Source organism: Juglans microcarpa x Juglans regia, chromosome 5S (genome assembly GCF_004785595.1).
Source record: "Juglans microcarpa x Juglans regia isolate MS1-56 chromosome 5S, Jm3101_v1.0, whole genome shotgun sequence".
In the NCBI taxonomy this organism is placed as follows: Eukaryota; Viridiplantae; Streptophyta; class Magnoliopsida; order Fagales; family Juglandaceae; genus Juglans; species Juglans microcarpa x Juglans regia.
The window spans coordinates 1,838,488-1,861,540 of NC_054603.1; the positions used below are offsets into that span (position 1 = coordinate 1,838,488).

The window sequence follows — 23,053 nt, forward strand, 5'->3', positions numbered from 1 at the left end:
CACCGTGGCAGTTGCTGAATTTCTTTTACTTCTCTGGCAAAAATGTCTGGTTTGTTTATTATTTTTTCTTTGTGAGCATAAATGCCTGGTTTATTTAGTTTGAAATTATAGGGTCTATCTGGCTTGAAGGTATGGCACGCAATCCTGGTCCCGAACTTTCTACAGAGACATGTTTATGTAGTAGAGATAGAGATCCAGTTTTTTGTTTTCGGACTCATTTTGGTTCCCCCATCCCAAATACTGCTAAATTGAGATTTTCCAACGCACTTAAAGTTATGCCACGTTAGGTGGTTCCTCATTGTGAAGTCTCTGAGTAACTTCTCAAGGCTTAAAAGAAATTCTTGAAAGGCTATAGAACCACCACTAAAGTAAATGTACCTTCAACGTTAGCTGATATTGAAGGGGGTTTACTTTAACCGGACTGACGGAGAAATCTATAATAGGTTTCATCTATTAACTTCTCGTGACTATAGCAATTTCTAGCTCCTGGTCACTCGTCCCCTTCACATGTACTGCATTCATGGTGGCATCAGCCTCAGTCAGCTCGACAATGGTTTTCTCCAACCCCCCACACCTCCCCCAAAAAAAAAAAAAAAAAAAAAAAAGGAGAGAGGCACAGGAATAATAATGAATGCTAAACAAAACTAACTATACCTGATATACATCTCGTCAAAATCTTCTTTATGTACTGCTAAAATACACTGGAGCTGTATATGGAAAGCCACCCTCTCAAAAGGAAGTGACTTCAGTAAGAAAAAGAAACAGGGCAGAGCACAAGCAGGGCGCATCAACAATATAACTGCGCTAAATCAGAAGGGAAAACCTCAAACCTTCCCCCACCCAACTTGGAGAAAGAATATTACAACCTACAAACCAAAAGTCAAGCCTCATGGAAGTAAAATCAATGTGAAGCTTTACTACTAATTTTTCAACTGTAACGATTGTTCTCATCCCCTCCATTTCCACATATGCCATTGTGGCTTTGAAGGATGCTCGTACAGCTCATGTTCTGGTGGAAGATAATCAGCTCTAACCTAGTTGTATATTTTAACTGGCTTCTCAAATGTGTGACGGTTCTGCAAAATTTTGAGGCAAATTAATGATGAGATACAGGCATCTCCAGGTTACACCCAATCCTAATCTGGCATTAGCACAAGGGTTTCCGCTTCAGTGGTTATTGCTAAAATAGCTTCTTTTTGTTTTTGTTTTTGTTTTTTTTAAACAAGTGGTCTTGCTAAAATGGTTCCTGGCATCATTCTAGGTACCGATAAACAAACCAGCTAGTATTGCAACAAGGACTTTAGTATGGAGGAACTTTACCTGATTTACTGAATAAGCCCTCTTTGGGGTATTATCAGAGTGTTCCAATCCAAGGTACTGCTCCCACGCTCCATAGACATCTCTTCTCTGAGGAAAAAAAAGTTAAAATTAATGTAACAAAATCAAAACATTCAATTATGATGCAAAGCCCAAACAACACCAATAAAAACAAATCGCACTGGTGCTCAAACCCATCTTTAAACAACTAAATATATGCACACCTGAAAACGACTGGATACAATGTCAGAATCCTGCAGGTACTCTGGACGACTCATTGACAAAAAGGCAAACTTCCACTGAAAAAATAAATGGATAAAAAAAAAAATACTAACAGCTTAGAATCGATTGTCATTTGGATATGTAATCATGGTACAGAAATAAAGCAATAGCTGTTATAATGATACCATTCAAGCAAAGCGCCAAAGAAATCTAAAATTGGTACCTTTAGAAACTCCTCATCTGGAACCTGCAACTTCTTTTGGATTCGCACTTTGACTTCCGCTAATGTCTCTGCTTCATGTATTACCAAGAAAAAGGGTTCCCCAAAATTTTGGACTTGCTGTTGAAAGAACAATAATGATAATCTTGATATTTTTCCATGCAAGTAATACCCATCTATGACTTCAATAACCAAACAGCTTGAAACAATGTAAAAAAGCTCCTGAGAATAAATAATTTAAATTGGAATACCATTTGGCTTTGTGCAGGCTCTTTGGTGAAATGATAAACATGGATCAAACGATCATGGGAGCCAAGATTTTTCTCCTCTTCAGGGATCTGAGACTCAACAAGAAAGCAAGGTCAGCTTCAACTCAAGAACACTGGGAACTACGTATGCAGAGCATTAACCAAAACACTAAAAAAAATGCTTCCTTCTTCCCCGACTCTCTTCCTCCCCACCCTTTCTCCCTCTCTGAAAGGTCCCTTACATGTACTGTTCATCCTTCAATTCCTCCTCTCCTCCCCTTCCCTGCTTTCTCCTTTCCTCCCCTTCTATTCTTTCCTTTTTATCTAGATGTTTCAAGTCAAATCCACCATAGACAATTCTTGGATCCATTTCATTGTATTTCTTTTTCTCACACAACATGAGCATGTTTGACGTGTTTTTAGAGGTCAATCCCCTCCTTTGTATTTCAGTTGATTTATTCAGTCTAGAGAACCACCACACACCACCCCCCCCCCCCCTCCCCCAAACAAAAAAAAAAGTATGAACAAAAACAAAACAAAGTGCTAATTGTAATGAAAAAAGAAGCTATTTGTATTGAAGGGTGGGAATGTCCATGAGTCTCTATCTTCTTTTCAGTTCACTAGAATGTAATTAAGTGTCTCACTTTGTATACTTTCTGTGTACTTGGGCATTGCCCAGTTTCATTCTACTCAATAAAGCTACTTATTTACTTATCAAAAAAAAAAAAAAAAAAAACAAAAGAAGCTACAAACCCATAAACAAAAATAAATGAATTAAATTAATGAGTAGAGAGAAACACTTAGAAGGGACTTGCCTCCTCTGCACGCAATGTCCAGTACTGGTCATTTATATTCTCGATTTTTTCATGGAGCGGAAAAATCTGCAAGCAGCAGATTGAAGAATGATGCGCACATAAAACTGTACAACATACCACTGATGCAAATGGCATCCTTTCAGAAATGCGCAGATATATAATACATTTTTTTATAGGTAGTGCAATATAACAAATATCATCACTAGCACAAATTTGTTGCAGAAAAATCACTGATAAGACAGCCGGTATCTAACTTCAATAATGAATTGATAGTCATTACCTTATAGATCTTGTGATAGAAAACTTCAAGTAATCTAACTTCTGCATTTGGATGAGATAATTCTACCTGTTTCAAGCCACAACAGATAAGTGATCATACTGCAACTAAAGATGTACTCACAAGAAGAAACACGCTGCAATATGTAACTTAAGAGTCAAACTCAACAACTGTTGGATAATAGTTTCTGTGAAGCACTTTTTTTAAGTAACCTGTGGAAGAAGAAACATGGCATGAGTTCAATAGGAATGGCAAAAACATACCTTTGTTTTCAGTACATTAATCACATCTCCAACCGTGCTCTGTTTAGGTAATCTGATATTATGAATTACCACCTGAAAACAATATAAACAAGATTATATGAGGGGTGAAAAGTACAAGCACTATCCCTGAATAAGAAAAGCAGGTGGAAGAGAGGGATAGTCATAGCTTTCAGACGCACTTCATCCTTTGTAGCATGATGAAAAGCAACTTTCAGATTTTTAAGACCTTGCAATTCTGGCAGAGGGATGTCCAAAACTTCATAGTACAATATATCAGAGGTCTGCTAACAGAAAACGAGAATAATTTACACCCACAATATATAATTCAGTAGGAGTTAAGAGAACATTGCTAGAGCTCAACCTATGCCAAACAAACCTGATTGTAATGGACTAGCATATCTGATAAATGCTCTACTCCTCGATATTTAATAGGTTGGGGCTTTGGCTGCTGAGAATAGCAGTTGTGCGATGTGAGTCTAAGTTTGGAAGGATCCTCCAAGCCAATTCGCGGTGCCACTCTCTCCACAACATCATCATAGCTGTGGACCTTTGACCTAGAAAATAAAAAGAAACCACCGAATACAATTAACCCCAATGATAATTCCCCAACAGTGTGAAATAGTGGCGTCATGTGGAAATTCTTACAACTCTAGACAAAAGTCATCCTCCTTTGGTCTCTCCAAAGATCGAAAATGAACAACCTATAAATTGGCATATCATAAAGAGGATAATTTTAATGTCTTGGCAAAAAGACCGCAATATGTCAATATTCCAAACATTCAATGAGAACCACAATAACACAACTAAATATGAGCAAAACCATGCTTTAATACCATAATGATTATCTATAGCATATATAATTTTCAAAGGAGCTAAACTCCTGTTGAACCATGTCATCACGTCTTACATTAAATGAGCATAAATTTTTGTCATTTAAGTTTAAAATAAAGAGAAAGGTTACATTAAATGAGCATACGAAATATTGGAATATTTTGTATTTTTTCCTCCATCGCTTCTTTTCAACTCTATACAAATTTTCTTCTTTTTAACCCTATATCAAATCTATTACAGTTAGTAATCGAAGAATCTCACATTTAGAAAACTCAACAATCATGTTATAAAGAAGAAATAAAAATTAACAATTTCCCTATGCATTGCACAGGTGCACAACTAGTTTCAATTAACAGCCAAAGCATAGAATTGGTCTAAGATCTAAGCATAACCAAATGAACCAAAGTTCAGAATGCAGATTACTTACACTGTATAGTGACTGACAGGTTACTAGTCACTAGTGCCTTTTTTTTTGGGTTGGGGGAGCCATTGGGTGATGACTAAGATGCTTTTTGGTATGCTTGCATTCTGGAAAGGTAGGTTTGGTCATCAAAACTGTTGTAAGGTTTAATGTGCTATCCTATTTTACATTATGAGACAATTTGGAATGAAAAAAATTATTAGGCTTCCAATGGCTTTGAATAACTCCTATACACTCATAATATGAGTTAATCTCTTTTCAACATCGTTGCATGACTGGACACTATAGCTTTAGGAAGGATCCACTCTTCTTCCTTTTGAACTTTTACCATCTAGAAGGACATTTCTCTACGCGTGTATACATATTTCTCTCCCATTTTCCACACCATGGAAGCCTTAGGATCCTTAAACATTATGGACATATAAATTAATAAGTACTTCAGTTCATCCAAACAATCGTAGGCTAATATGAATCGGTCAACTTCAAACAAGGATAATCATGGCAGGGAGCTCCAACAGTAAACACCTGCATCAAATTCCACCTCACAGCTAGATAGTTGAAAGACTTCTATTACTAGCAAATGCACCTATTTTTCCAAAAGTAAAAAGCACCCCCTTATAGATAATGTAATTACATTGTTACTAGTGAATTCAAATACAATAAACCTAAAATATATATCCTCATAAAAAAAACTTGAAATATATCAATAATATAAATTTATCAAATAGAAGAACACCAATGATATAAATTATTTAAGATGTATTTTAATATTACCATTTTTCTTCTTTGACAAGACAAACCAGATACAACAGATATAGGCAATCCAACTTAGAAACATAAATGACTCATTCATCTCCATATCAACCAGGAATACATTTCTATAACTTGTTAAGCCTCCTACAATTTGACGAGTTTAGGTTTTTAGGTACTTTTTGCTGTGTTTGGATACAGGGATAAACTACCCTATCTTTAGTTGCTTTTCAGTTATTTGGTTTATTTCATCCCTATAACATAGGAGTTGTACGGATGAATGAAGCACCAATCCATGATACACCTTATCTTATAGAGATCATATTTGGGTTAAATATCTTTATGCATCAAACTATCTTTATCTCCAAGTATGATGTGACAAAATAGAGAATTTCGTAATTAGGGTAAGAGAAAATCACTTGTTCTTATGCCAAATTGACATGGAACAGTTTTGAAAGCTTACAATGGCTTATGCGATGGGCTTTAGGATTTGAGATATAGTTTACTGATTACAATTCTAGAAGGAAGGGTTTAGGTTTCAAATTTAGCTTTATGTTTGGAACTGTTTTGTTTTTTATGGTTGAAAATGCAAAGTTTTTAGATTTTTTTGTTAAGTCTTGGCAACACCAAAAATAGGGTTTCATAGAATTTCTAAGGTACAATTTCAAAGGTTGATCAATGGTTAAGTGCTCAGGGAATATAAGTGGACTTTCAGAATTTTAACAGGATAAGTCATAGGGCTTGAATGGGTTATGTTATGGGCTAATGATGACTCGAGAGGAAAGTTACCTGAATCTGTGGGTTGTGAACAAAGCATGTGAATAGCAATTGAAAAATAGAGACCGGAGAATATAGAAGAGAGAGAGAGAGAAGAAAGAACACAAGGGCACACCATTCAATAAAGAAAATACTCAATAACACTATTCGATAAAGAAAATACTCTATCAATTAATCAAACATGAAGATTACAAATGTATTTATAGCCACCGAAAGAAGAAGAAGTCAATAAAGAAAATATTCAATATCAATTAATCAAAAATGAAGATTACAAATGTCTTTATAGCCACTGAAAGAAAAGAAGAAGAAGAACACAAGGGCACACTATTCAATAAAGAAAATAATCAATATCAATTAATAAAAAATGAAGATTACAAATGTATTTATAGCCACGGACTCTAACTTGTTCAACTAGGTCTAGGACCAAAGAAAATACTGACTACCATGAAACCTAGAAAACTCTAGGTTTGCATTAAAAAAAAAAAAAAAAAACAAAGATTTCTGTGCATGGTTTAAAGAAATCCCTGTACTGCCCCTGCCCATAAAAACAACCACAACTCCTATGCTGATGACTCAAAATAACAAATATACATAAAACCCTAAGACATTTGTAATAAGACCTTCAAAACTCTTTCTTCATTCGGATGTTGAACGTAAGCTCCAAAAATGAAAAGATCTTAAGTTGCCAAAACCGAAGCAACTTGACCCCTTCTTCCAAAGCTGCATCACAATATCCTAGAAACTAAACAAAGCTAACAAAATTTATAAATATTGGTGATCAAGTTTCAAGATTTTTGGCGGAATGACCTGACGGTTGTGTACATATTCCAAAAACGATGAAACATCTGGATATCGGTACTCTTCTTCACTTTCAGGTCGAGGATACTTCTGGAAGCAGATAATGTCCCCATCCTCAATCTATAAACAAAGCAACATATACGTAAATTACTACCCATGACACAGTTTTACAGTGTATTGAGCATGCAATATACCTGACTTAATCGAAATGAGGTCCTCTTATCAAGGTGCTCGCACATGACACAGGGCTCAAACTTTATTTCCTAAACCACAGCAGATAAAATACATCGACTAAGAATTTTATTTTGAACAATGTGACAAAATATATAGCACAGAATAAGGACAAAACAACCTGACAACGCAAATATGTTGAGACACAAACCTCGTAAAGTTCTATCTCCTCATCAGGGGCAAATCCAGCCATTTGGTTGAGTTTTTCTAGTATTTCTATGGGCTTAGCAGAACTCTTTACAAAAAGCCTACCAACATATCTGGCAACATGGAAGCAATTATGTCAGCAAGACTACCACAAACAAACTCTCAAACAAAGATGATGGCAAGGAAGCGATCATCAAATACCGTAATTCTCCTTTCTCAGGGTCATAAAGCTTGAAGAAAAGAAGAATATCTTCTTTAGCTTTGTCAGGAGGGGTTATAGGACGCAGATCCTGAAGTAAAAGTATTTGAATCAGTAAAAAGTGTAGGAACAGATTTACTTCATAAGAACAACTATTACTTGCAATATTTACTCTAGCAGTGCAAATTTAAAGGCTTTTCAAACAAATTTGGACAAACAATGAAAGTTAAATGGCAGTATCAGAAAGACAGCATTACCAGTCCAAGCTCTACTTCCAAAAACAATTTAAGTTCTGCATTATGTGTCTTATTTGATACCTCCCTCAACTGTCCAACCTACAACCAGAAAATGGTTATCTTTAGCCTGCATTATACAAAAATTTCCTTATCCAAGCAATGGTTGTTATCATTAAGCATGTCATATGACAGACTAAAGAATTCCAGCATAACCCTTTAAAAGTATACCAAGGGCTAAGTAGTCAAGTGAGATATGAAGGAACTGGATTAATTCCCAATTTCCAAGAAAATTCGAGTTCAGAATTCATCCACTGCATCAATACCAGAGAAAATGTAGAACATCCAGTAGAAAACAAGCAGGAAAAAATCAAGTACCAGATTTTTTTACCATATAATCTCATTAGAGCATTACAGAGGGCTGCAACCCTAGTATACAGGAAATATACAAGAAAACCATAAAGGAGGAAAAACAAACAGCAGTTAAAAAATAAGAAAAAGACCAGAAAGAAAAAGCATACATAAAAGCTAGTATATTTTACATGCGTGCCTGTACCATTTAATTATACCATATGAATTACAAGTACTTGGAATTTTATTTCTGATAAGAAAATATTTAGAATACATTAACCGAAATAAGTCGGAAATACATGAATACAATATTTTGATTGGTACAGTACTTGTATAAAATTACCCATTCAAAATTGCAGAATTGGTTTTTCTAGACATAAAAAACATAAAACAAAATCAAAATAAAAGCAAGCTAAAATGCAAAAGACAACATATACAAATATTCAATATGATTCTCTATTAGAAACGTACGCTTTCAACTTTCATGAGAGGAAGATTTGATAATCATACTGGTGAGCCATATTGGATACCTATGCTCTAATTATTGTAATAAAAAGACAAAATATCATGAAAACCAAAGTAAGACTTAATTGATGAGTATCATCATAAGATGTAATTACAGATTGTGCTTCCTCCTGAGGACTCAATGGTCGATTAGGACGATATGTATGGTTTTGCCTCTTTGCCCAAATCCAAAACCGCTGAAATTGCACTGGTATGCCAAACTCTTTGGCAACATCCTCCTGTAAATCATCTCAGAATAAGACATGAGAATGTAATGAATACAGCATATATGCAACAATGATATGAGGATCCAATAAATCTAAATTTCTGATTCCCCATCACTTACAGAAAGAAAATAGTCAAAATTAACAAGTAGCTCAAACATCTCCGAAATCAATGATGCATCAGAAGAACAAAAGCTACTTCCACAACCAACACTGCGAAGATCTCTCTTTAATAAGTACGATTTTTTTTTTTTATAAGTAGAATGAATAAAATAATAAGTAAGAAATATTTATTCAAAGAGTAATGATACACACACAACACATTGCACAGCAATGTTATAAAATGAGGGTATTTTTGTAAAATGATATTACTTTTACAAGATGTTTTACAAAAATACACCTCATTTAAAACATAGTTGTGTAAAGTGTTGTGAAAAATGTTGTGTAAATCATTTTCCTCAAAAGTGCTAGAGGCACAACCCAAGTACACAGGATGTACATAAGAGAGACATCTATCTAGAAGGAGACAAGGAAACAAGCAAATCATGAAATATTTCATATTTTGTAAATTTGTATTTTGGATATTTTTTTTTTATAAGTAAAAATAACATTATTTTGGATAAATTCATAATAGCCAATATAATATTTTTAACCAAATATCTTGCTTTTCTTCTTGAAACGTCCCAGAACAAGTGTCCACTTTCCAAAAGATGAACCACTTATTTTATTTCATTTTCCTAACCTACCTTGCATTTAAAAAATAAACATAAAAAAGATGACTTCTAATATGTATGTGGAGGGCAATCCAGATGGATAACATTTTTTTGTTAATGTGTACCAAACTAAGACACATAATTTGGGACCAAAAAAGTACTAAGAACAAAAATAATGCACAGAACTTGCTAAAAGATCAACAGCACAATTTTCAAGAAGAATATAGATCAATCCTTCTTCAAATACGATTCAAAACATCAAAAATACCTTGAAAAGACTAAAGGATGTCTGTTTCTGAATACGAAAACTATGAACTTTGTCATGATCCACGAGGTCAAAATATATATCCTTTCCAATCTGTTCTGCAAGGTCTTCATCTCGTGCAACCTAGATCCATCAATCAATTCCATCAATCAGTTCCATCAATCAAGAGTTCCATAGAGGAAACACCTATGCTAGTCATTTCTAAACAGTTAAACATGAAAATGAGGAGATACGGGTAAGAACCATAACCTTTATAATAGTATACAAGTGGGCTTGTGCTTTATATCTTCTCTTGTCCTCCTTCTCTTCTTGTTCTTTCTTCAATCTTATCTGGAATGAGCAGTGTTAAGTCAGTCTAAATCCACACATGCCTACACTTGAAAGATATTACAATTTAGATCATCTACAAGTAAAACCAAGCATTTACCCTCAGGTGTTCGGCTATATCCTTCTCATCAACATTACAGATTATTTTCTCCTTGTCACTTTCACGTATATACACAAGCATGTAAGCGTTTGAGTATTTTGTGAATTTAAAAGGAGTGTTATTGAAGCCAGGATTGGCTGGTGGCAACTGTTTTACACAGATGAAGGAAACATCAGTTCACAATCAAGATAAGAATTATGAAAAGAATAGGGGAGAGAGAGAGGGGGGGAGCATTTAGGCCTCATTTGGTTACATAGATAGATGAGATAAAAATTGAATAAAATATTGTTAAAATATTATTTTTGTAATATTATTTTTGTTTTGAGATTTGAAAAAGTTGAATTGTTTATTGAATTTTGTGTGTAAGTTTGGGAAAGTTGTAATAATTAGATGAGATGAGATGAGATGGCTTGTGTAACCAAATGAGGCCTTAGTGGTTCCCTTTTAGAGTACCTCTTCCTCACCACCATACTGCTCTTCTAATGCCCTCTTTACATCTTCTTTGGTAACCCGCTCATCATCAAATTTGAACCTAAAACAACAAAGATTGGTCAGCAAAATTTAAAAATTCTTAGCATACATGTAAATCACAAACCAAAAAAAATAAAAATAAATGCGCACTAGAACTTTCTGTGCAGTTTTATGCAAAAAACTGAAATTGGAAAATTCTGGAATGCCTTTTTCTCGATAGGTTGAAAATCAGAAAAGTCTTGAATACATAAGCATGAACGGTTATCCATTCTATTAGAACTGCAAAACACAGAAGGAGATTCCATAAAGTAAACATACCACTGATCTGAGAGGGTTGGCCTGATAAAAGCATAGTAGTGCCCACCATGCACCCCGCCACTATGGACCAAGACACTGCAAGAGAAAAATTGAGCATGTGATGCATGCAAATCTGAAAAGAGTACAGTAGTATCACCAGTCAGCACCAAAAGTAAATCCATAGAATCTAATCTAATAATGAAGGATGGGAAATAAACATCAATGATTGACACTCAAAGCATGTTTTAACAACTTTTAACTGGTTGGATAGGGGTATCCAAATTGTTTTTTCTTTACAAGTAATTGAAAATTTCATTGAAGAATGCAAAAGGCATAGTCTATGCACATAAAATGTAAACAAGAGACACCTAATTAGAAAGGGAGAAGACATTGTATTGGTAACATTAAAATACTTACAAAAAATTATAAATTCAAATACAATTTCAAGATTCAAGGCAGAAGGAAAGCTCATCTCACATTATGCAATCCAGCTTGTTAAAGACCATTAAAAGGGCACTTCCTTAATTACTTTCAATCAAAAGGAGGTCCAAAACCTTGCAAGATAATAAAATGTCTTCTGACAGTATGGTATAGCAGGGTAGCCACCAGTGAAAAAAAGAGATGTAATCCAAGTTGATGGAGCGAAAAGAGAAGTGATGCCTAATACTTGCTTAAATCTCTCTAGGACAGAACAACCGCCCCCAACAATACTTGGTTTTCCTCTTTTGCAGATATTATGAATTTTTGTTCTTCTCTCCTTAATTGTGGAGGCTCTCATGTATAATCCTTGCATACCAGAATTGCACCTCTAAGCGCTCTTTAATCAAATTGACTTATTTAATAATTTAAAAACAAAGATTTTTTTTTTTTATCAGTAAATAAAATTTTATTGATCATAAAATAGGCAAAGCCCAAGTACACGAGTCATATACAAGAGCAACGCCTAGGAGTGATGTTATAGTGATACAAGAAAATCATGAATGGTCATGCCATTAAAATCAATTACAATCGACCATTAGAACAAGGTGTTAAAAAAGAAAGTTCTAAGTTCGTCCAATGATCGCTCACAATCTTCAAAGTTTCGCTCGTTCCTCTCCCTCCAAAGACACCACCATAGACATATCGGAACCATCTTCCAAATTGCAGCAATTTGAGAAGTGCCTTGAAGACCTCTCCATGAAGCTAAGAGGTCGACCACCCTTCTTGGCATCACCCAAGCTACACCCACCCTAGTAAAATAGTCATTCCACAAAGTCGTGGCAATTTCACAATGCATTAGTAGATGATCGACGGATTCTTCACTCTTTTTACACATACAACACCAATCCAGTACTATACTACGGCGTTTTCTTATGTTGTCAATAGTTAGGATCCTCCTCAAAGAAGTTGTCCATACAAAAAATGATGTATTTAAGGGGGCCTTTGTCTTCCAAATGCTCTTTTACGGAAATGGATTTGCATTACGCTTAGAGATGGATTGATAGAAGGAGCATACTGTGAACTTCCCTTTCGCCGAGGGGCGCCAAAAAAGTTTGTCTTCACCCCAACCCCCAACCCCCACATAGGGACTGAATAGACTCGTGTAAAGAATTCAAAGATTGCATCAACTTCCCAATCATGGACAGCTCTAAGGAATGTGACACTCTACTGGGGGGTGCCATTAGAATAGTGAAGGAGGTCCGTGATCGAGGCTTCTTTCATGCTTGCTATACCAAAGAAGTCTGGATAGGCTTCCTTGAGTGTCCTATCACCACACCATCTGTCATGCCAGAATTTGATACGGGACCCTTCACCTGCCTCAAAATGGGTAAAACTAGAGCCCCACCCCATAGGATCCATTCACCTCATTTGAGCACCAACTCCCCATGCTCTACCATACTTAGTCTAAAATTGATCTCCACAAGGCTCGATGTTCTAAGGAATATCGTCATAGTCATTTACCCAACAACACCTTGTTAAAAAGCTGCAAATTTCAGATACCCACGCCTCCTTGATAAGTTGGGGAACAAACGGTGGCCCTTTTTACCAAATGAAATTTGAACCCATCATTCATCCCTCCCCATAGGAAATCCCATTGTAGTTTCTCCATGCGGTAAGCTACCTGTGATAGAAGCGGAAATAAACAAGAAATAAGTCGGTAGGTTGGATAGGGTACTTTCAATGAGTGACTTCGCCACCTTTGGATAAGTACATCTGCTTCCAACTAGCAAGTTTTCGCTCCATCTTTTCTAGGACATCATTCCAAATGGATAACGATTTGTAGTGAGCACCTAATGCCACCTTTGGATAAGTACATCCGCTTCCAACAAGCGAGTTTTCGCTCCATCTTTTCTAGGACATCATTCCAAATGGATAACGATTTGTAGTGAGCACCCAACGGAAGGCCAATATATTTCATTGGTAAACGAGATATCTTACATCCCAAGATAGAAGCCATACCATCTACATTTTGCACTTGCCCCACTAGAATTAAATCTGATTTGCCCAAGTTCACCTTCAATCTAGAAATGACCTCAAAGCATAGAAGGAGAGCCCTCAGTGCACGGATTAAGTTTCTTATGGGATGAGTTGGTAGGGCTACATAGCATTTGGGATATGCCTTGGTGCATTGGAGGAGATTTTAATGTCACTCGGTTCCCAAGTGAAAGATCGAATGGTTCCAACTACAACTCAGCAATGGTAGACTTTTCTTTACCAAGATCTATTAGATATCCCTCTTGCAAGTGGTTCCTTCACTTGGTTTAGCAACCGTGAATTTCCTTCTTGGTCGAGAATTGATAGATTCTTGGTCTCTTCGGATTGGGAAACCCATTTTCCAAAACTCATCCAAAAGCGTCTTCCCTAACTATGTTTTTTTTTTTTTTAATTTTATAAGTAAACGATTGTATTAATAACAAAAAGCCTAGCCCAAGTACACAAGAGGGTATACACAAGTTAACGCCTATCTAGGAAGAAGAAAAAGAAAGAAGAAAATCATGAATGCCCATGCCATTAAAAATAAAGTTCTAACAAAAAGTGATCTAAGTTCCTCTATAGAGCGTTCTTTATCTTCAAACGTCCGATCATTACGCTCCTTCCATAAGCACCACAAGATGCAAATAGGCACCAATTTCCAATTTCCCTGACTATGTTCAGACCACTTTCCCATCCTTCTTGACTGTGGCGGAATACATGGAGGTCCAAGGTAACTCAAATTCAAGAACATGTGGCTGAAATCTGAGGGCTTTATTGACTGCATTCAACAATGGTAAACTTCCTATCATTTCCATGGAACCCCAAGTTACATTCTGGCATGTAAATTGAAGGCATTGAAAAAAGATCTAAAGAGCTAGAATGAATAGGAGTTTGGTAATGTGGAAAGCTAGAAGAAGACACTCTTGGAGGAACTTAAAGGTTTGGAGAATATATTGGAGGTAAGGGAAATGTTAGAAGTTGAAAGGGCTCACAAAACTCAAGTTTCTGTAGCAAATCTCGATAGGATTAACAAAACAAAGGGTTCACAAAACAAAGGAAGATGATAGAGATTATGTGATTCTAGATAGGATTAACAAAAAATAATACTGTAGCAAATCCCGATAGGTTGATGACGAGCAATAAAACGGGCCCCAAATTGGATGGGATTAAAACTTAGTTAATTTAAATGAACAGTATGGCACAGTACAGTATGAACAATGCTTGGTGAAATGGTTCATGTAATGCAACAAAATTGCCTCTAGCAAAATTCATGCATCTCATTGATGATATAGACATGCAAGGCTAAAGAATATAAAGAAGAGAAAATCTTATAACCAGTCCGACCGTCCTCCACCAAAAAATAGCCTCCAATAGATTAGTGCCACGTAGGCTTTCCATTTGAGCTACAATGTGACCGCACCCCAGGAAACCACTCTCACACTCATATCTCAACTTCGCCTTCATTCCCCCTCGCTCCCCCTCTCACACATGCAGCCCATCTCAGCCCCTCGCAGCCCATCCCAGCCCCTCGTAGATGAAGGCGAACGCATAGATCTGGAGCCCCTCACCCAGCCCTCGTCTGCGGCATCTTGAAACGGGGCCTCGTCGAGGAGTTTAGAAACGCGATCTTGGAGCTTGTGGCGCTTCTCCTCAGGTCTGCTACCACTCCCTGCCGTGTCAGCGTGTCGCAGCCTGAACTGCCGAAGGAGATCGTGGTGTGTCAGGTTGTGCTTGGGTCAGACATACTGCCACCATTCTGATGTGGCAGGATGTCAAGTCGTGGTCGTGCTGTCCTATGGCACCTCTGGTTGCACATCGTTGAGTACTGGGTTCCCTAACACACATTGAAGGTGGCGTGTCTCGGGCCTGTTGTACCCACGATCGAACACGCCCAGTTGCCTGAGTACATCAACGGTAGTCCATCTTGAACCTTATGGCAGGGCTCGGTAGGTTACCGAGTCCCGATCCCTCCCACGGGAAGGCTCTCTGAACCCTTTTATCATTTTCATTAGTTCTCTAAACTTTTCTCATTAGACGAGGATTCTTCACTGACTTTGGCATCGGAGTGACCATGAAAGTCACCGCAGCCCCCTTCTTCCTCTTAGGCCTTGTTTGAATTCACAAACCACCTCAACTCATTTCATCTTCATCATTACAACTTTTCCAAATTCTCACACAAAATATAATAAACAATTCAACTTTTTCAAATCCTAAAACAATAATAATATTAAAAAATAATATTCTCAACTCATTTTATCTACTATTCACAAACCATCTCAACTCATCTCTGAATCCAAACGATACCTTAGTTGCAGGTGGTGTGAGCTTGGCTACCATGGCACGACCGAAGATCCATTGGAACACCTAGAGACGTTCAAGGCCCACATGACCTTGCACGGCTTCTCAAGTGAAATCGCCTGTCGGGCCTTTCCTTTGACATTGAAAGGACCCGCCCGGGCCTAGTTCGGATCTCTGTCACCTAGGACAGCAGATAGCTTCAATGAGTTGGCTCACCTCTTCATGACGCAGTTCATGGCGATCCGAAAGAGAAGGCGCCCAGCTGCTTACCTCCTCACAGTTAAGCAACGGGACGGAGAGAGCCTTAAGTCGTATCTCTCCCGGTTCAATCAAGAACACATGACAACGGATGACCAAGATGAGAAGATCACCTTGGCAGCCCTCCTGGGCGGGATCTTTCGGAGAGCTTGGACTCTCGGTACTGCTCCTCGGACTCACGACACCCAACTGCGAGAAACCCTCTTTCTTTTTCCTCGCTCCCAATATTTATTTCCAATCAACTCCTTCAGCTTTCAGATTTCAAGGAATCCAGAAAGTTCTTGATTAGAGAACATTTTTTATTTTTTATTTTTAGTTTCCGACAAGTATGTGAAAATCTCTCTGCTGTATATTCCTTCTTATGTCCATTCCGGAATTGATCTTATTGCATTTTATTTTACGTTTTTCCTTTTGTCTCTAATTGATGTTTATGAAAATATTAAGGAAAAAAAGTTTAAATTAGGGTTTTTGGTCCAGTTTTTGTGACTTTGATTTTCCCGCAATATATGTATTTTATTTGGTGTTTGGATATAATCATTATGTTTGGTTGCTGAGAAACTGGAGGAACACAGAAATTTGCATTGGAGTTTTGTATTTGGGGTGGTGGTTTTTTTTCTTTCCTTTTTCACGCCCAAAATCATTGGCGTCGGACTGGTGGCGGTGAAACTCTTGATTTCTCTCGTGCGGCGTTGCTAAGAAACCGAAATCACAGAGGATTGGCATATCTCCTTTTGTTTCCCATGTGAATGTGTATTGTAAATTTGGTGTAATTTCTGAGGTGGCAACATATGTGTGGAAGGCTGTTAAACAAAGAAAATCAGCCCGACCACTTTGAAGCAGGCAGGCAAGAAGACCTATCGCAACACATCAGATTAAATACCATCTTTATGATCAAGCAAGATGCTCATAGAAGTCATTTAAATATATCACAAGCTTCTAGAAAACAACATATATGTCAACCAAAAGTGAGAAATCACTAGAACCTATGAAGTGTGTAAAGGTTGCGAGCACTCTTATCTGCTTCAGGTGATAGATATTTTCCATTCTCCCTATCAAGATCAAGTTGAAGAGGAAATTCATAGCGATCATTTATCTGCAAAACCAACATACTATCAATAAAGTGGAAATATTTTTTGTTTTTGATAAGTATCAATAAAGTGGAAACATTGACCAGCAAAAAAAATTGCTTTTCATGAAAGAGTGATAATTTAATAATTTGAAGACGTACCAATATACACAAACAAGTTTCCAACCATAAGGTAAAGAAAACACAATGTAGCTGATTTTTTACTAAAAAAAAATTATAGTAAGTGATGTATTTCAATGCAGTCTGCCTAAAACATTTATAGTGTACAGAGTTGATAACTACAATACAGGAGATGGACAGTAGTGCAAGCACAAACCACAAAGATAAATAAAAGCAGTTTCAAAAACTGACCTTTACCATAGTGTCCCTCATGAAATCATATTCAAACCGCTTAAGCTGAAGTTGAAGAACTGGGGGAAAGTCAATAAACAAGACACCCTTCTTAGCATCCTGAGATAAGCATCAATCAGTGTAGGAGTTGAAAACAATATTCAAAAGCGTCACTACTTAACATGAAAAAAGAAAATCTATCCACAACAATGGCTTGAGCAGCAATTCTACAAGAGAGACAGACTAAGCACCGCAATTAATGAGAAGGTATAAAAAAACATATTCACAACATATCTATACTTCAAATGCTTCATTAAACCCACAAAATACCTACTTCTATATTCCTCTTATAGAAATTTATCATGCCTTTCACCAAGATGCTGAGAATATTCTCTCAACAACTTGTACAATTCAGAGAAAAAAAAATTGATACATTTCTTGTGAAAGAAAAAGAGCATCAGCCCTGGTGGACACAGCCTAAGCACACAATACAAAGCATTTTGCCAAAACGAGAGGGAATATTTCGTGCATATCAACATGTATGAGGTAAAAAGTTTGGCAAGTGATTTCTGTGCGCTTGATGTGGTGTATATGGAGGGAACATGGCACTCAGAACTTTGAAGATTGAGAGAGGACAGTGCTAAAACTACAACACCCTATACACCTGGCTGAATCTTTATTAACTAGAATTCATGTCTCTTTGTTCTCCTTCTTACCACTAGTCGGGGGCTTTTCGGGTTTATTCTTTGTGTACTTAGGCTACGGCCCTCTGCATTTTAATAAATTGCCTTAACAAAAAAAATCCAAAAATGATTGATTTAGATCGACAAACAAAAGGTAGGCCCTCCTTCAATAGTTAAACCTTTCCAATCAACCACTTTAACCAAGTTTGGTTGTTTTCCTTCAAAGTGCCATAAAAAATGAATGAGTTTGCTGGCCTATTACAATCCACCTAAAAGAGCTTCTAGATTTTCTTCATAAAATCAAGAATACGGGTCATCTCAAACAATTTAGGTTGGAGTTACACAGATTTTATGTCTGGTTCCCATGAAATAACACACAGTAACTAACCTGCAAACCATGTTCTTCAGCATGGTATTTGTTATCACCCTCAAGACGTTCAACTTCCACATACTTGTCAAAAGAAGCATAAACGTCGCGACAGCCTTTGACATCAAGCTGGAGGTCTGCCAAGTAAAAAACATATTTTGAAATCAAGCATTGTGATGATAATGATTTTTCAAACACCACAAAACTCAAATTTGCAGCAAGAGTAAATACCATAAAATGATTCCTTTCTTGTAGATTTGTAGTCCACGTTGATGCATTCAATGTAATTCATGTGGTGCCCTTCAAATAACTGTTGTATTGTCCCCTCCACAACAGTGCCCTGGATCAAGAGGACAAGATTAGAACCACGAAACAAACATACATCCTCCAGGCCAAATTTGTTAAACCTCCTATACCTTCATTTTATCTTCAAGCTTTTCACACAAAACTCTATTGAGTTCTTGCACATCATGTTGCATGAAGGAATCATACGTATCCCATCCGAAAGACTTGGTCAATTCTTTAGTTGCCACACTGCTGTCATTATATTGAAGCTTGTAGAATAGACTCTGTAATGCCAAAGGAATGCTTCCTGAAGGCATGTCATTTTCAGTAGTTGGCATATGGTACACAGCCTGGTGTCAACATACCACAAAAATGTTGTTCCATCTATATAAAATCATCAATAAAAACTATGGTGACTTCAGGGAAACATGGAACACACTCTGACCTTTCTAAAGTAAGGAATATGGTAGAGAGTCTGTAGCAGAGAGTTCATGTAACATGTTGCTCCTTGGTTCTTAAGTCCAACATAACCAGTCTCCTTCTTTGAGTCATATGACCAGTAATCCAGCACCTTACGGACTGCAACCTCAGCTTCCACAACACATGTATCATTGACAAGGTAACCTCTAGTTGGGTCATAAAGATCACTGAGAGGCATGAATGATGTAAAACCCCAGTCGCTCTCTCTTGCAGTGAACTGGTGTTGGGTGTCTGCAAAAACCAAGCATCACAGGTTTAAACTTACATGCCAAAAAAATGGAGTGTAATTCTGCCCCAATCCAACCCAAATTGTTTGATGCCAACATTAATTTGACTAATAAAAATTGTACAAGCAAAAGATCAAATTATTATTAACATGTGATACTTTTCCCACACTCACTAACATGCATGGTTCCTATAGCACAGGCCAACCAATTGAGCACAGGTATATTGCTGCTCATTTTATAGACTCTTAACATTGATGTATGTTGCTGTTTCTGCATTATTAGATAATTTGTGAGGTTTGAACCCAATATGGTTATATTTAATGACCAATTAATATTTTCACAAGTTACTCTAAAAGCTTAAGTTGAAAGAAGTGTAATTCATTTAATTATTTAAGTTCCAATAATAAATGGCAGGAATTTTTTTTTTTTATAAGTAATAAATGGCAGGAAATATTCATATCAAATACCATGAATTTTTTAATATTACAGCATGTGCATTGATTTCAACCATTAACATTACAATTATTTAACATACAGTACGAAAACGAATCACTGCAAAAGCATCCACAAGATAATGGAAGAACTATTTGTTCCATCGGGAAGAAAAATAAGAACTTCCTTAGATAAAAAAAACAACAAACACGGAAGTGACTACAGGACAAAAAGAACGGTGAAGATATACCCTTTCTTATTGAGTACTTGCTGTGAGCCTGATTAACCACAGCCAAACTGAATTGAGCGTATCTACTCCAGCCGTATGGCAATGCAGCAGAATCCGCGACATCTAAATACATTGACAAGTGGTCCACATTGTTCCCTTTTGGAAAGATAAGTACCCTCCTGATCAAACCAACCAAGGCAGGTCCAACACCAATCACAACACATACATTAAAGCATGTTGCAAACGTATAGATAAGACTAGAGGGAAACATTCAAATACCATTTATAACTGCCAACGACAAAAACATCCGAGTAGTGCTTCTTGGTATTCAACCTAGTAAAATTCTCAATTGTCCACGTGAACTTCATGGATGGCGGGTCCTCCACTGGCTGATTCTCCACCGTACTTGCAGGCTCCACTTGCGCCACGACTAAATCCACAAATAAAAAACTTCAAGGCCAAAAATAGAAAGATAAAACCCTAGCATGCTAACCGATCAAGTTACAAACACTACCACACTGTACCAACGAAACTCATATAGGGAAAACTAATGATTCCGTATAGATTACTCGGATCAAAAGCCTCCGGATTATAAAATAAAAAGCATGAAATTTGGGTTATGAATCGTAATGAATGTGAAAGACAAACCTTCCATAGGCTGAGGACCCTCGACTAAATCCGAATGCGGCACCAGCATCTCCTCCTCCTCTTGCTGAAAACAAAAGTACGCAAATCAGAGCTCTGATCAAGTGCGACCTAACCCTACCGGGCTGAATCAAAACCCTAGGAACTAAACTTTAACACAGTGAATTTCCGAAATTTGAGCTTTCCGAAGCATCTCAACAAATACCTAAACCCTAGGGTATCAACTTCGCTTAAAAGAGTGACAACAAAACACCACGATAGATGCGCATGCGCGTGTGTGCCTATTTGTATATAAATGGAGCGAGAGTTGGTGCATACATCTAACGCCGGAGGAGTCATCATGGTCATTGGTAGTGAGAGGGACGACCCGTCCGATCGGCGAATCTGAGAACCAGAGAGAAAGAGTGCGCCAAGCAGGAGTGGGCACCGAGGCAGAGTACGGAGAGAAGTGGCTGAGAGCAAAGAGTCGGTTTTTTTGCCTCGAGAGGGGTATTTGAGGGTTTTCGTACACAATAGTGCTACAGATACATGCCGGGGCGTACCGTTCGCGGAATCGGCTGCCGATATTATTTAAAAAAAAATAAAAAAAGCAAAACTCGATTTTAGACGAATCAAAATCCTCTCCTGTGCCAAAATCGTATTCCATCTGCCAATAACATTTTTGCATCCACGCGTGCCGTCGAACCAACCGCATCGTGGTGTTGAAATCACCGTCAAATCAATCACAACGAAAGTGAAATCGCCGTCGTCCATCGTCGCGTCAAATGCATCCTAGAATAAACATCATCACTATGCGAACGCTGTGCCGTCGAACCGAACCCTCATCTACACAGATAGATTAGATTTATGTGTTAGAGAGTGTCATCTAATAGTGCTACAGGTTCACGCCGTGGGGTACCGTTTGCCGTCGTGGGTATGAAAACGGGTTTATGCCTCTGTTTTATTAAGGTTTTGCTTCTATTTGCTTCTGTTTTATGCAAAGGGTAATGTATAATCTAATCTAATATTCATGATAGTAAAGTTAAGAACTTGAAGTGTAATGTATTTTCTTGAAGTAATATTCCTGATAGTAAACTTAAGAAGTTGAGGTTTACCTCAGTTTTGTTTTATAGAAAAGTCACTTAATGTGATTTGTACCCTTTGTAACTCCAATACAAGTCCTTCAGTGGTAGCCTCCCCGTGGTGAAACCCTTATAGAGTTTGGATTCTGTTGTTGCAAACAAACTTTAGAGTTGTAAATTTATGCATTTTTTGTTTGGTTGCCTAATTGTTGCCTTCACAATCACTTTTATTTGTGAAGGCAAGCACGTACAAGCTTGTGCTATTGTGGTTGCCTGATTGTTGTTCATAGAGCATTGATATGATTCCAAACAGCATATTGTTTTCTTGATTTTTTTCTCGAGGAGTTTATAGTTGTTCATATTTTTGGTTGCCGTGTTGTTTCTGGTTTGAGATTTTGGAAAGATGTTGTGTATCTGGAATCATGGAATGTTCTTGTTTTAAATTGTGGGAGTTTGGAGTGATCTGGATATGGGAGATTGGAGTGATCTTTTAAACTAACCTAATTTAGTTCTATACATCTAGATTAGAAATTGTGTCCAGCATATGTGATATCTCTGGTTTTTTTTTTTTTTTTTTGGCTTTATCGTTTATGTCCAGAAATTGTTCTTATTTTATATTTTTGCTTTATCATTTTTTTCATGGTAAGTGACTATTTGTTTCCTTCCTTAGTTATCTTTTAATTATTGAAAAATGAGAAGATGGGATACGGACATACCATCAACTTGTCCAAACTTCGCAATGCACGGTTACTATAGACCAATTCATGCGGGGTCACATGCTTTGTTGCCATATCCAGATAGCTACCAATATCCAAGCAACATTCAAGTGGTGATGCAACTTTGTTTTTGTAATTTTTTTTAAAAAAAATTGGTTTTTTTTTTTAATATGAATGTCATAGATTTTTTTTTTTTTTTTTTTTTGCAGAATGCTGGTTATTTGACTCATCTCATGACTACAAGCTCTGCTACGAGCAGAAGAGTTGGTGTAGAGGAAACACCCAAGTATAGGGAAACCGATATTCCATGTACCTCCTCTAGAGTTGAAGATGGAGACGAAGATAGATCAGATTCACCAATTGAAACTGAGGATGGCACTGCCGGAACATCTCAGTTAGAGGATGAAGTTGGTGGTAATACGATTGAGGAGCCAAAGTCGGGTATGAAATTTAATTATTTTGAAAAAGTTATGTGTTATTATAAGCAGTATGCTAAGAAA

At 37.0% G+C, this 23,053-nt stretch overlaps 1 protein-coding gene and 1 long non-coding RNA gene across 2 annotated transcripts; one reads left to right on the top strand and one right to left on the bottom strand.

Annotated features, from left to right (window-relative positions):
* Window positions 1-622: 622 nt before the first annotated feature.
* Window positions 623-21,270, bottom strand: LOC121267778 (ubiquitin C-terminal hydrolase 12). Its single transcript, XM_041171838.1, has 32 exons — window positions 21,095-21,270; window positions 20,780-20,843; window positions 20,411-20,561; window positions 20,153-20,310; window positions 19,209-19,474; window positions 18,895-19,113; window positions 18,710-18,818; window positions 18,500-18,615; window positions 17,450-17,548; window positions 16,995-17,104; window positions 11,023-11,097; window positions 10,687-10,765; window positions 10,234-10,380; window positions 10,056-10,136; window positions 9,810-9,929; window positions 8,721-8,843; window positions 7,774-7,851; window positions 7,519-7,607; window positions 7,322-7,430; window positions 7,134-7,202; window positions 6,949-7,059; window positions 4,008-4,063; window positions 3,739-3,916; window positions 3,542-3,643; window positions 3,363-3,434; window positions 3,103-3,168; window positions 2,823-2,888; window positions 2,011-2,097; window positions 1,763-1,879; window positions 1,542-1,616; window positions 1,321-1,407; window positions 623-1,076 (listed from the first exon to the last, which is right to left on the bottom strand). Exons 1-32 carry the CDS (start codon window positions 21,122-21,124, stop codon window positions 1,035-1,037), a joined length of 3,351 nt encoding a protein of 1,116 aa, XP_041027772.1. The 5' UTR covers window positions 21,125-21,270; the 3' UTR covers window positions 623-1,034.
* Window positions 14,498-21,984, top strand: LOC121267782. Its single transcript, XR_005941077.1, has 3 exons — window positions 14,498-14,631; window positions 21,632-21,636; window positions 21,974-21,984. It is a non-coding gene; the product is annotated as an uncharacterized LOC121267782 (long non-coding RNA).
* Window positions 21,985-23,053: the final 1,069 nt, after the last annotated feature.

Excerpts from the sequence above, each read along its gene's own strand:
- LOC121267778 (XM_041171838.1), bottom strand. The coding sequence starts at position 21,124 with ATGACCATGATGACTCCTCCGGCGTTAGAT. Across the intron at positions 17,105-17,449 it reads TGAGGGACACTATGGTAAAG|ATAAATGATCGCTATGAATT; the intron begins GTCAGTTTTTGA and ends TTGGTTTTGCAG. Across the intron at positions 3,917-4,007 it reads GATGACTTTTGTCTAGAGTT|GTCAAAGGTCCACAGCTATG; the intron begins GTAAGAATTTCC and ends TTTATTTTCTAG.